General features: G+C 41.8%; 2 protein-coding genes across 3 annotated transcripts in view; one reads left to right on the forward strand and one right to left on the reverse strand.

The window, feature by feature from the left end:
- Positions 1-1,212: 1,212 nt before the first annotated feature.
- LOC121544952 (GTP cyclohydrolase 1 feedback regulatory protein) lies at positions 1,213-5,343 on the forward strand. Of its 2 annotated transcripts, XM_041855219.1 has the most exons (4): positions 1,213-1,369; positions 2,235-2,420; positions 3,960-4,054; positions 4,444-5,343. In XM_041855219.1, exons 1-4 carry the CDS (start codon positions 1,334-1,336, stop codon positions 4,571-4,573), a joined length of 447 nt encoding a protein of 148 aa, XP_041711153.1. In that variant the 5' UTR covers positions 1,213-1,333; the 3' UTR covers positions 4,574-5,343. The 2 variants fall into 2 exon arrangements, with proteins under 2 accessions (XP_041711153.1, XP_041711155.1); XM_041855221.1 differs by lacking the exon at positions 2,235-2,420 and having other exon boundaries at positions 1,216-1,369.
- Positions 5,344-7,767: 2,424 nt separating this feature from the next.
- Positions 7,768-14,325, reverse strand: part of LOC121544953 (dnaJ homolog subfamily C member 17) — a 58,051-nt gene continuing 51,493 nt past the window's right edge. Inside the window, exon 11 of the mRNA XM_041855222.1 lies at positions 7,768-8,191. Coding sequence (XP_041711156.1) covers positions 8,072-8,191 — 120 coding nt within the window. The 3' untranslated portion in view covers positions 7,768-8,071. The remainder of the gene's footprint in view (positions 8,192-14,325) is intronic.

Below are 14,325 nucleotides of genomic sequence, written 5' to 3' on the forward strand. Positions count from 1 at the left end.
AATCGCAAAACAACATGTCACATCTTTCTAATTTGTTTTTCACAATAACAACAGCCAAAACCACATTTAAATCTGGTTCACACCCTTTAATCTCTTCCCATCAGAGCAATATCAAGCTGTGACCACACAATAAATTACCAGCCCTACTGAGCATGACATGCAAAGCCAAACCGATTGTCTGTCAAGTCCTCTTTGACATCAAAAGGACATTACATTCATATTGCATATTTTATCAATCCATTGTTGTTTGGCAATAGGTTGTCTTTCATTTCCCCCACAGCCTTACAAGACTAATCCAAATGAGATTTTGCTGCTCTGAAAGAAAAAATAATAAATCTCAGAAAAGGAAATTAGAGTTCTAGACAGTAAAAATGTGGTTGAGTACTGCATGCAGACAAAATCACAGTGTAGGCTGTGTAGTAACATGTTGATTAGGATTGTATAGTAGCACGTTGATGTATAAAAACTAAAAAGACAATATAATAGACTAATATTTAGGACCTGTAAATACTGTCATCATTCATCAATACAGTGAGGATACTGAAAGGAGCTAAATATATCTTTGGAGTAGGCTATAGATAAAGGTAATGAGTTTGACTATGGAAAGGTGAAAGTTCATGTTTCCCAATATCACAAAGCAAAAAAATCAGGAGACACATCAGAAAAACAAAAGAACTCGGTCAACCGCTTAGAAATTTGACAGACAAGGTTTTTATTTTAGTTATGCGAGCCAACTTACTTGTTGCCTAAAGAAGCTCTTCATATATGAAACCTCTAAGATTGCTACACATCCATGTTTTGGCTGAAACCACAGTGGACATAATGTACCGTTTCAAAGCCACATAACGAACTGAGAAAAAACATGAACATGCCATTCTGATTGCAAGATGACCAGAGTTCACTTCCCTGATAACATCTCCATGAAATGTAAACAAACCTATATCTTTAAATAAATAGTGCTGCTACATTTATGATTGCCCCTGATTTAATAGGTCTAACAAAAAGCCTTAAATATGACATCAGATATGCTTTTAATATAAAGCATGTTCACATTCAATCCAGTTTGTCATGTAAAATAGGTTTCATTGCGTGTCTAAATGAATAGCTTTAACACTTTATTTCGCTTCAATTTTGGACAAGCGCGCACACTGTGCATACACCAGCTTTGTTGACAGCTGCTGCGAGTGAGAGCTGTGATTGGTCCGTTGCGATGGGGGTTTCCGCATTCGCTGTCAGTGCGAGCGCAACTTGGAAAGGGGACTGTCGCGTCTCTGAAGTAACCGTCTAATCATCCATTCCCGGGTGACTACCCGTTAAACGGTTGAGGTCCACGATGCCCTATGTGCTCGTTAGTACTCAGATCCGGCTGGTTAGTATTCCTCTCCTCGTCATGTCATACAGTATGCATGCTTGTAGTTGACGCACGCAATGTTAGACTCGAAATGTTTTGTAATGGCAGGCTATGGCTCTGCAACAATGTAGCCGATTTGGACATTTGTCGCTTATCACATGTCAACCTATGTCCTGTTATGCAACATTGTAACATTTACAAACGTGGAAGCAAAACAAATAGCCTACAAACTACAGGGCATAGCAGGTCGCTTCTGGTTTATGGTGTTTTTTTAAAATACTGTGCCCCAAATGAAAAACACATGTTCACTGTTCAGTCAGATATATAGGCCTATTTATGTGCATATTGGGTCCATTGTTTTTGAGATTGTGGATGGCCTGCCATGCATTTGGGCCCTATAAAATCTGCGATGCGGAGAATCCAGACATTAAAACTGTATTCAACAATATTCAAACATGTATTGAAATGTAATTAATTTGCACAAGTTTATTATAAGAAAGACATGGACAGAATGCATCAGTGTTTTGTATTTCTTGCAAGTTTTTAAAGAGGCAACGGCATGAGAATGCCCTGTGTCTGTGGGCCCTTTCGAGTGGATCACTCGTCAAGTAGTTGGAGTGGATCACTCTTGTTAAGTCACGCCTTTCAAAGTGTATTGCAGGTTTTCAAAATTGTCCTACTAGCGACTACACGTCGTCGACAGCATGAACTTTATAAAAATAATTTGATCAAAGGTCATTTCGTTTTTGATAAAGTCGCTGCACTTGCTTTACATTTGAAATGTTACGTAATTTAGCAGACGCTCTTATCCAGAGCGACTTACAGTAGTGAGTGCATACATTTTCATTTTTTTTCTTTCATTCTGGTCCCCCTTGGGAGCCAGACGTGTATAGCGGGAACAGAAATGTTGGTGACCCACAACCCTGGCGTTGCAAGCGCCATGCTCTACCAACTGAGCTACACGGGACTGCTTCTCACCAACTGCACCTTGCAGCCATCACCTGCATTGTGGGAGGCACTATTTGTCAACACTCTTTGCACAATTCTAAAGCTACAGGGGGATACAAAGGAAAGTGATATTTAAGACCTCTCTATAACCAATTCATTGTTTTCAGTTTGTGAGTGTGTGGTATGGGGGTATAGAAAAGTTTATTTCTACATTTATGATGAAAAACTTGTATAAACAATAGCAGCTATGTTGACACTGCCAAGTTGATATGAACCTTGCTGTTAGAAAACCACTATAGTGTCAGACTTTCGGCTGTCGCAGACAGGGCCTTAACAGGGTTTGAGTTGGAAAAAAAACTGTTAAAAATGCTATTTGGAGAACAGCAAAAGCAAGCAAAAATTACCCCAGCCATTATCACCTTGGCTGCCTTAAGTTAATTCACCTCAATCGATTTTAGCTATACAATTATAATGTTATACCTCTGAAAGGGGGGAAATATGATACATTATTCACACCAAAAACGTATGACATTTTTAGAATTGTATTGTTTGCATTTTGATTGCATTTTAATGTAGGCCTATAGGGAAGATAGGCCATGGAGATGTTCAAACATATTTTTTTTTACAGATTTTCTCAGGGGGCCCCACATGGGGAGCCACATACTAACATCTCTCTCTGTCTCCTCTGCCTTCTCCTGCATGCATTGCAGCCTGCCTCAGCCTCACCACTGAGCGCCACATCACTGTAATAATATAATAGCATAATATATGCCATTTAGCAGACGTTTATCCAAAGCGACTTACAGTCTCCATAGCCTACTCTCTGTAAAGCAAAGTTATTATGAGAACATAGTAGCGTATTTTTTGCTCCTGCTGAGGTAGACTCCGTTTAACGTTAGCTTCTTACTTCATCCTTCTAGCTGGCCGGAGTCTTTCAACGTTACGGCAACAGAAGTCTCTGCCGGCAGATAGCCACCTGACTGACAGTTGTGGACTCATTCTCCGAGAGTCGTTTTTTGTTTTGTTTGCTGGATGTCTGTAGGCACCGCAGTCGGCAGGACGGTTTTAAAATGGCCTTTTGTCCAGCATCTCGCAAACACACTGTCAGCATCGTCTCTAGTTGCCTACTTGAGCCGCCTCAGAGCTGGGGTAGTTTGTGCCGCGAGAGGGCGGAGTTAACCGTTTGAGAGTGGTGAATGTGCTCCCAAAAAGGCAAATCCAGAAGGCAAATCCGGAAGACGCAGGCGAACATAACGAACTACCCACTGTTCATGATTCCACTCGTTCGCAGAGGCTGGCGCGATTAGAACTTAGTCAGATAATGAATATAAGCATTCTGCGCTTTTATTAACATTGGGAGCAATATTTAATTGTTGACCCGTAATTTATTTTCTTTGTTTACAAAATATTTTTGTATTCTTATTTTTTTGGGAAAAAAATTAGAGGTCTGGACCTCGGTGTCCTCATATGTAGTTACGGCCATGATCACAAATATCTAATTAATGAACGAAATATCATGAAAATGTATTGAGGCTGATGCAGGTGAGCTAGGATAGAAAGTGATCCTCAGGCCAACAAGGACATCTCTCTTTAGTATGTCTGCTACACTGAATGCTGTAAAAAAGAGACATAGTGGCAATAATGTAGTGTTCTTTTTCAGGAGACTGGGCCAACCATGGTAGGAGATGAATACTCTGACCCAGCCATAATGAACTACCTGGGCGCCAGGAAAACCACCATGCTGGGGAACAATTTGTGAGTGTTCAGTATGTCACTGGTGACTCCATCCTTACTGTCAGGAAATGGCTCTTACTTTCATAGCCCAAGATCATGACAAACCTTTGAGTCAATCACAGAGCCATGGAACAATGGTGTGAAAGTAAAATTGTACCAGAGCAGAAGGGAGACTGCTGTTCTGTGGTTTGAGAAGAGACCAGCAGAGCTGATGGAACACAGAACAGGGAAGTGTTGTCGTTGCAGATCTGCCACAAGTGCTTTTGGGAAATGAACCAAGGTGTTGAGGGAATAATCACAAAAACACAATCCTGGCTCATTGAGCTGAGTCCTCCTGCGTGTTAGCACTCCAGACAGAGTTAACAATGAGTTTTACATTTGTGAAAAACAAAGCTTTGTGCCTCTTGCAGCTCGGAGTACCATGTGGACGACTCTCCGCGGTTGGTGTTGGACAAGCTGGAGAAGATTGGCTTCCGTGTGGTGACGATGACGGGCGTGGGACAGACGCTGGTGTGGTGCATGCACAAGGAGACAGACTGAGTTACCTGACTGGGGTTCAACACACTAAGAGTGTGTCCTCCTGGGCCACGGGCACAAGGTAGTGATGGTAGTGTCCTCCGTCCAATGAGGGGCCACAGGGACAAAACCTATACTATACATATTACATTACAAATCAAGGCGGAGGATTCTATACATTAATTCTGCTACTGTTCTCTCAGTAATGTAATGGTCCTTTCTACCTTCTAGGGGAGCAAAGTACAGAATTTTAGATAAGGAGCTATTCTCAAGACCTTAAATTAGTGCATTTGTATAATGGCGCTACTTGTCAAAAATCATTTGTACTCCCGTTCAAACTCTCTCCAATGTTTTGGAGCAGATACCAAATAGATATGTGAGTAGTGGCTTGTTCATAATCTATCATACCAATGGGTTTACAGACTTCTGAGAAATAGAGGACAATCTCAAGAAAAGTACATTCCAGAAAGAATTTCAGCTCAAATGTCCAAGATTAATTTTCCCTGAGTGTAGAGTATAGTTCATGTCATTGCAACTTGTAACTATCTGTAACTGAATCTGAATGTCAAGTGTGAGATGAATCAGTTTCAAAGTTTATTTTACTTTGCCTTTAGGCCAAGCAAATATTTACCTTTTACTTTTACCAGCATACAAACATTCATTTATCCTGACTCCAACAGGGCACACAATCTATTCCATTAGATTAGAGCTATTGATGTAGTTTTCTTGTCATTGGTGATATAAATTAATGAGATGCATGTGAGGAAATTATAATAAAGGTGACTATTATTTGATGTCATTTGTATCTGATTTGTTCCGAGGTACGTCTCAACTCTCGAGGAGGTACAGTATACTAAAAGGACAGGTTTGAAGTCTGATCTCCCTGTCTGCCATCTGTCAGTATACTATGGTTAGCATTACATTTGTTGGATAAATGAGATACTCTTTCCTAAGAAAAGAAAGCTCTGTAAATGAGCCATCAGAAAAGTGCCTTCTTGCCTCAGGCCCAGGAGAAATATGGCGTGTCTGCAGCGTTTAGGTGGTTTCTGAGACTCAAAGTGGGCCAGTCAAAGCTCAGTACACAAGGCGAGGTTAGAGTCAGGTTGGGTCCTGTGAGTGTGACGAGCGCTGCAGGAGGCCTGTCCGAGGCTTGGTGGAGACAGTGTGAGCCAACCCTTCTGCTGCTGCTGGGTGGTTTCATTAGAGGCTCATTTGCAGCTCCTGGGCTGCCAGCACATGTCTGAGGCTAACCCCAGACCACTGAGCCTTCACCAGACCTGCTGCCTCTGCCGTGATTTGGCCACCATTTACACCCAAATATCAAAAGGGTGCCTAATTTTTCCATGCGGGCCCGACTGTGGCTGTTCCAGGTTCCACTGGCGTCTGAGGAGCTGCCAGCTTCCACACAGACAGAGAATCTGAGGAAGAGGAGGAGGAGAGGATGCTGTGAAGATGCCGCCGGGGGCTTCTCCTGTTGATTGGATGGACTTTGTTGGGACGCCATGTCTTCCCATTTAATTTGCACGCAGCACAATCTACTGGCACAGGGCACGGTCAGGATGTGTTTCTGGAAGGGGAACTGTAATTGTATTTCCTCTGTTGTAATTTGGACTCTGGACTCTGAATGTTTTGTCTTTTTTTCTCTCCGGGATATGAAAGGCGGGATATGAAAGGCAGACCGTCAAATGCATAAACAGAACCATCTGATGAGTGTATATTGCAGTAGTAGAGGAGGGGGAACAGAGCAGCGTAGGGACCAGATGGCTCACACCACACCGTGCCACACCACAGCTGGTTGTTATGTAAGAGAGCTGCGGCAGGCCGGGAGTGCCGGGAAGATGGATCACTGGGATGGACCGACCGCCCGGCTCCTAAATAACACGATGACAGGAGGAAACGCCACAGCCCCACAAATTGAGACACCATTACACCATAGTCCCCCGAAGGACAATAAAATACATCTATTTTGCTTTTGGATGTTCGACAGAGAGAGGAGACTGTTACAAAACCCTGTTTCCCCATCAGAGTGACTACAGTCTGGCTCAGTGTGACATGTCCTGACCAGAGCTCCCAGCAGTAGCCTGTCACATCAAGAGACCTCTTCCTCCATTTAACAGCCTCTATTGGGAAACTCATCTGAAATTGGAACTGCAACAATCAGGGAAGAGAGCAACTCAGTGCAATGGTCATGATACTGTATGAGCATATCGTTCATGAATGCCAATGATGTACAGAAATGACACGTTATTGATTTTAGGGACTGAAGTTGGTTTCACTGCCTTAGGTTGGCCAACCAGTCATTCAATGACCTCTTCAGTGTTCAGGTACTTTCGAGGCACTTAATAGTATTTACTATAGCACAACCCCTAAACATGATGTGACAAAGGAAACATAAGGGTGAATACTAAATACAACAGTACAGTTTACAGCCTTGAAGTTGAACAGTACTGTACATGGGGCCTCTGTAAATTGGTGCAAAGCCTTAGATATAGAAAATCCAAGGAACAAACATCATAACCACCGCTACTATAAAGGGCCTCTAGAGTATATTCCCTTTTCATCACGTGAGCCCACAAGAATTCCCATAAAACCTGCCTACAGTCCTACCACTCCAATCCCAGGATAATTGCCGGTTAAACACGGAACAGCCATGACTTTCCCATGTTCTGATCACATTGTCGTGGTTTGGACTGTTGGAAGACTCAACTAATTTCACAGACACAACAAAAATGAACGACTTCAAATTGCATTCAAGGGAAATGACTCAATCTCTTGGCTGCAAAGATATGGTAATGAAAAAACTTTTCACAGTTAAAAAGAGAGTGATACTGACAGATGAAAATTACATGATTGCAGCATTTAGATCTGGTCTAGTAGTGTTGGATGGCCCATCTCTTTGGGTTCTTTTGCAATACATTACGATAACATCCCTTCATAGTATAAACTTCTCTTGTTCCCCTGTTCGTCTTAGAAGTGGTTTGGATGAAAAAGTACACTGGTTGAGATTACATTACAGTAGTAGCTGGCAACATATAATATAATATATGCCATTTAGCAGACGCTTTTATCCAAAGCGACTTACAGTCATGCGTGCATACATTTTACATATGGGTGGCCCTGCGAATCGAACCCACAATCCTGGCAGTGCAAGCACCATGCTCTACCAACGGAGCCATACTGGTAATAATTCAGTGAATGACACAACGAGAAAAAACAAATTCTGTAAATGAGATGTTTATTCAACAGATAATTTATAAAAAACTATGAGATGTGCTTTATGAAACTAAAACATCAGGTGTGTAGTAGAGTTGGGTTGTGGCTGGGCAGAGCTGGACTGGGGCCAGGATTCATTCAAAGGCTTGTTAAAGCGCTGTGCACTGCACTACCGACAAGGCGCCTTTTAAAGGCAATTTCCCAGACGTTCGCAATGCTGTCGACTCAAATGGAAATGACCTTTAAATGTCAAGCACTGTGCGCTTATAGACAACACACCTTGGATTGAATCCCGGCCTGGGCCTGGTACTAGGCTGCATCCTCTTCATCCTCTCTCTGCATCTCCTCTATAAGCCTCTGTCTCTCTGCTGCCTGTCTCATCTTCATCAGCACCACGCTCTCGTAGTCACGCTCGCTGCTCAGGGCGCCCTGCAGGGTGAGACACACACAGACACAGTCAGATCAACACAGGGACAGGCAGGTAGACGAAGGACAGGTACAAAGCATTTTTCAACCTGTGATCCTTGTTTTTGTTTAGATTTATTATTATTATTATTATTATTATTATTATTATTATTATTTCTTAAATATATATTTCCCTTTATTACTTTCCAACCCCACCACCCCTTCCCTAATTTGAGTAAACTAGTGAACAACAACGCTTAGGCCTCTACTTCCAGCATATACATACTATACTTATACATACTATATACACCTTATGGACATTTACAATAATTCTACCTTGCTTGTTTTTACTCCTGAACTTCCTCTACCCTCAACCTCTCCGATCATTTTCATGATGCCCATCCGGTTTGCTTCTATATGCCATATATTTCTAACTGTGCTCTTTCACAAAAGCTCTCAACCTATAACCTATATACTTATTATGGACACAGTATGCTTTACATTAGTTATCTTGTTGTTGTTAGTTGTTATTAGTCCCTTCCTTTAGCTCCATTCAACACCTCCCATCTATCTCTTAACACCATCCATATTGGATTTCTATTTGCCATATATTTTTCAACTGTACTGTGATGTTTCACAAAAGTTCTGAACCCTTCTATTCTCATTGTTTCTACAGATTGTACATTGAAAATAAACATTTTTGCTAAAAGTATTATTATATTATTGATCGATTGACTATGACTTTTCAGATCACCCAGTAGTGCTATCTGCAGGGTTAGCTCCAGGTAAATATTGCAATCCTTCAGCCATTCCTGGACCTGTGTCCAAAAACAAGCTACAAATGGACAGTACCAAAACAAATGATCTAATGATTCTGTCTCCTTGCAGCAAAATCTGCAGAGCTGGGAAGATTGTATCCCCCATATAAGTAACATTCTATTGGTAGCAAGAATGTTGTATAATAATTTAAATGGAAAAATTATAAGTTTTGAATCCGGCGTCGTTTTGCGTGTCAGTTCATAAACACTATGCCATGGAATCGGTACGTAAAAAATCTCTTCCCAACTATTTTGCAATCAATATGGGACGGCTGTCAATCCTTTGGTCCTTAAATGAAACTGGTATACTTTTTTATTTATCACAATTTTCTTTAACCAATTATGTTCTTTAATACAGGGCCGACAGACAAGTTCCTTACTTTTTCCCCCTTCCACTTTCCTCTTCCATTTTTGCAGTAATGATGCAATTATTTGGTTGTAATTTTGGGTAGAGCAGACATTTCCATATGTTTTTGTTAGCTGCATGTGTGACATAACTCCACCAGTCCTACCGATGATATCATTTACGAAGATTATACCTTTTAAAAACATTTTTTCAAAGAATTATTGTTTTTTATCAATTAGTATATTTGAGTTTAACCACAATATTTGTTGCATTATTTGTTCTGTCGTTTCTGGAGGATTAAATTGAAATTGCAACCAACTTTCTATGGCTTGTTTTATAAATAGTGATATGTGGGAGATGATTTCCTTTTCAAATAACTGAAAGTGAGAGGTTGTAATCTGAATAAAGGGAAATAGGCCATTCTTGAACATGGGGTAAGACAATCTTACTAATTTGATAGAGAACCAGTTCCGATTTAAGTATAACTTTTGTATGACTGAAGCTTTTAGTGATAGGTCTAATGCTTTAATATTTAATCATTTCTGTCCTCCGAATTCATAGTCACAATATAAATAGGCCCGTTTAATTTTGTCTGGCTTGCCGTTCCAAATAAAATGGAATATTTGTTTCTCATATAATTTAAAAACTGTTCGCTAGGCAAGACCATTAGAAAATAGGTAAACTGGGATAATACTAAAGAGTTAATCAGGGTGATTTTTCCACAAATAGACAGGTATTTACCTTTCCATGGTAGCAATATCTTATCTATTTTTGCTAACTTTCTATAAAAATGTATTGGAGTGAGATCATTTATTTCATTTGGGATATGTATTCCGAGTATATCCACATCACCATCAGACCCATTGTATTGGTAAACTACATGGTAATGTAACATTTTAATTTTTTTGTGATCCAATACGTAATAGTACATTTATCATAATTAGATTGTAATCCAGAAACCTGTGATCCTTACCATGGTCATTTAAAAGGCTTTACTTTAGTTACCAGTGTAAAACGTTCAAAATGAAGAAGCAAACCATCTGCTAAGCCATTGCATTAATAATGGGAAAACACAGGTAAGACCACAAATGCAAAACCACAAGCTCTACATGTTACATAAGTGTAGAAAATGATAACACTGTCACTGCTGCTGTCTGTGTATCTGTTTGTTGTCACACAGGACCAGAGACGAGAGAACTGCTTCAGACATACACGGAGTGTACAAAACATTAAGAACACCTTCCTAATATTAATATTAACATCCCCCCTTTTTGCCCTCAGAACAGCCTTAATTTGTCAGGGCATGGACTCTACAAGGTGTCGAAAGCGTTCCACAGGGATGCTGGCCCATGTTGACTCCAATGCTTACCACAGTTGTGTCAAGTTGGCTGGATGTCCTTTGGGTGCTGGACTATTCTTGATACACATGGGATACTGTAGGGCGTGAAAAACCCAGCAGCGTTGCAGTTCTTGACACAAACCGGTGCGCCTGGCACCTATTACCATACCCCGTTCAAAGGCACTTAAATATTTTGTCTTGCCCATTCACCCTCTGAATGGCACATATACACAATACATGTCTCAATTGTCTCAAGGCTTAAAAATCCTTCTTTAACCTGTCTCCTCCCCTTCATCTACACTGATTGAAGTGGATTTAACAAGTGACATCAATAAGGGATCATAGCTTACACCTGGTCAGTCAATGTCATGGAAAGAGCAGGTGTTCGTAATGTTTTGTACACTCAGTGTACGTCCGAGTCTCAGTTACAAATAGGATGACAGCGGGTTAGAAAGCATGAGACGGCCCGGAGGAAGTTTGACAAAATAATTCCGCTGCCTGAGGTCAGTAAGCCCAAAATGAGGGCTGGGATGGTGCCTGCCTGTGTGGTCGTGGTTTTCCCCCCGTGTGATTGCTTTGAAGGGCTGGGGTGGGAGAGCTGCACAGGGATTCCCTTACTGAGGGGAATTAGAGAGGCCAGAGTGAGCCAGCCACCGGCTAATGGCTAATCAGCCGGGCTGGAAAAGACGCCTGCTAGCCTCAGCTCAGCCTGCACACCAGCCCTGTGCGGTCACACACACAGAGAGAGAAAGAGAGACACACACACATACACACACACACTCTGTACCGGTACTCCTTGTATATAGTCTCGTTGTTGTTTTATTGTGTTACTATTAACTTTTCTTTGTTGCTAGTTTTCCTTACTTTTTAACTCTGCATTGTTGGGAAAGGGCTCATAAGTAAGCATTTCACGGTCAAGTCTACACCTGTTGTATTTGATTTGATTTTGGGATTTGACACAGAGACACGCACTGGGACACACACACACACACACACACACACACACACACACACACACACACACACTGTCACAGGGATGCCTAGGCTGCACAGTTAGCACTAGGTGAAGACACACTTTAAAACACACAAACACGCAAGTATGCAAAGACACACACTTATGCATGTACAGTTGAAGTCGGAAGTTTACATACACCTTAGCCGAATACATTTAAACTCAGTTTTTCAAAATTCCTGACATTTAATCCTAGTAAAAATTCCCTGGTTTAGGTCAGTTAGGATCACCACTTTATTTTAAGAATGTGAAATGTCAGAATAATAGTAGAGAGAATGATTTATTTCAGCTTTTACTTCTTTCATCACATTCCCAGTGGGTCAGAAGTTTACATACACTCAATTAGTATTTGGTAGCATTGCCTTTAAATTGTTTAACTTGGTTCAAACGTTTTGGGTAGCCTTCCACAAGCTTCCCACAATAAGTTGGGTGAAATTTGGCCCATTCCTCCTGACAGAGCTGGTGTAACTGAGTCAGGTTTGTAGGCCTCCTTGCTCGCACACGCTTTTTCAGTTCTGCCCACAAATCTTCTATAGGATTGAGGTCAGGGCTTTGTGATGGCCACTCCAATACCTTGACTTTGTTGTCCTAAAGCCATTTTGCCACAACTTTTGAAGTATGCTTGGGGTCATTGTCCATTTCTCCTCCAAACATAACGATGGTCATTATGGCCAAACTGTTCTATTTTTGTTTCATCAGACCAGAGGACATTTCTCCAAAAAGTACGATCTTTGTCCCCATGTGCAGTTGCAAACCGTAGTCTGGCTTTTTTATGGCCGTTTTGGAGCAATGGCTTCTTCCTTGCTGAGCGGCCTTTCAGGTTATGTCGATATAGGATTCGTTTTACTGTGGATATAGATACTTTTGTACCTGTTTCCTCCAGCATCTTCACAAGGTCCTTTGCTGTTGTTCTGGGATTGATTTGCACTTTTCGCACCAAAGTACGTTCATCTCTAGGAGACAGAACGCGTCTCCTTCCTGAGCGGTATGACAGCTGCGTGGTCCCATGGTGTTTATACTTGCGTACTATTGTTTGTACAGATTAACGTGGTACCTTCAGGCGTTTGGAAATTGCTCCCAAGGATGAACCAGACTTGTGGAGGTCTACAATTCTTTTTCTGAGGTCTTGGCTGATTTCTTTTGATTTTTCCATGATGTCAAGCAAAGAGGCACTGAGTTTGAAGGTAGGCCTTGAAATACATCCCCAGGTACACCTCCAATTGACTCAAATAATGTCAATTAGCCTATCAGAAGCTTCTAAGACCATGACATCATTTTCTGGAATTTTCCAAGCTGTTTAAAGACACTGTCAACTTAGTGTATGTAAACTTCTGACCCACTGGAATTGTGATACAGTGAATTATAAGTGAAATAATCTGTCTGCAAACAATTGTTGGAAAAATTACTTGTGTCATGCACAAAGTAGATGTCCTAACCGACTTGCCAAATCTATAGTTTCTTAACAAGACATTTGTGGAGTGGTGAAAAACAAGTTTTAATTACTCCAACCTAAGTGTATGTAAACTTCCGACTTCAACTGTATAAACACACACACAGTCAGTCAGTCACACACACTGCCTCTAATCCTGACATGGAGGGGGAAGGAGGCTCAGTGTCCACAGAATAAACCTTTGTTTTAAAGGATTAGATCGAGGAAGTCTGCTGTGCCAAGGAAGTATCTCCTTAAGACAGTGAGGGGAGAGAAGAGAGGGAGTGTGTGTGGATGAGTGAGAGTGGGAGACCGAAGAGAAAGGGGGAGAGAGACAGAAAGTGAAATGAGAGGAAGAGAATGAGGGAGGGTCAGAGTGGCTCAGTGAGGTAAACCATCTGGAAGAGATCACTGGGACTCCAGCATCCACCCGTGTGTGGGAGAGAAAGAGGGGAAGGAAGATCGAAGGAGAGAAAGAGGGATGGTGTGGGGAGGCAGGCTCCCTCTCCCTGCTGTTGGATAGAGTGCTGTGATTATCATTCCAGTAATGTGAGATCAAGTCCTTGTCTATGATGTAACTATGAAATATCACGCAAGCTCAATTAACTGTTGCATCTTCAATTAAACAAAACAAAGGGTGTAACTGTGGGCCAGAGGAAATGCAGTTCCCCCTCTTCCATCCATCATACATCCATACACCTCTACTCCACACTGACCTCTACTGGCCACTCTCTGAAACACTCATATGAAAAACTAGGCCTATATGACAGAGTGATATGGTCTCCATTGATTTCCCATGTATGGTCAATAGAGATTGTAGTGGTTCCCTTCCCATGTAGAGGTGAGCTCGGAACACAAACAGGTGCCTATGAGTGGTATGGTGCCATTCTCTAGCTGAGAGCTGTTTCCTTGCCTGGGGGCTTACACTCAACGTACATGTTTAGCCTGTGCATCACACTGTAACCAAACACTTGGGGAGATGCGTTTGTGTGTACAAGTGTGTGTGTACGAGTGTGTGTGTGTGTGTGGGCCGGAGGGAGTCTAGGGAAACCTCAGAAGCCAAACAATGGGGCCCACAACAAAGCCAGGAGAAGAGGACATGGCCAGCACAGAGACAGGATGGGAAATACACACACACTGCTCCGCTCCTCGCTCACTTGCTTGCTTAGGCCGGACTTACAGCGCTGATGTCATTCACGGTCCGGGCCTCCCAA

This window comes from Coregonus clupeaformis, chromosome 29 (assembly GCF_020615455.1).
Source record: "Coregonus clupeaformis isolate EN_2021a chromosome 29, ASM2061545v1, whole genome shotgun sequence".
In the NCBI taxonomy this organism is placed as follows: domain Eukaryota; kingdom Metazoa; phylum Chordata; class Actinopteri; order Salmoniformes; family Salmonidae; genus Coregonus; species Coregonus clupeaformis.

Coding starts and splice junctions, on each gene's coding strand:
- LOC121544952 (XM_041855219.1), top strand. CDS start 1,334: ATGCCCTATGTGCTCGTTAGTACTCAGATCCGGCTG. Junction 1,370..2,234: donor TTAGTACTCAGATCCGGCTG/GTTAGTATTCCT, acceptor CTTGGGAGCCAG/ACGTGTATAGCGGGAACAGA. Junction 4,055..4,443: donor ACCATGCTGGGGAACAATTT/GTGAGTGTTCAG, acceptor TGCCTCTTGCAG/CTCGGAGTACCATGTGGACG.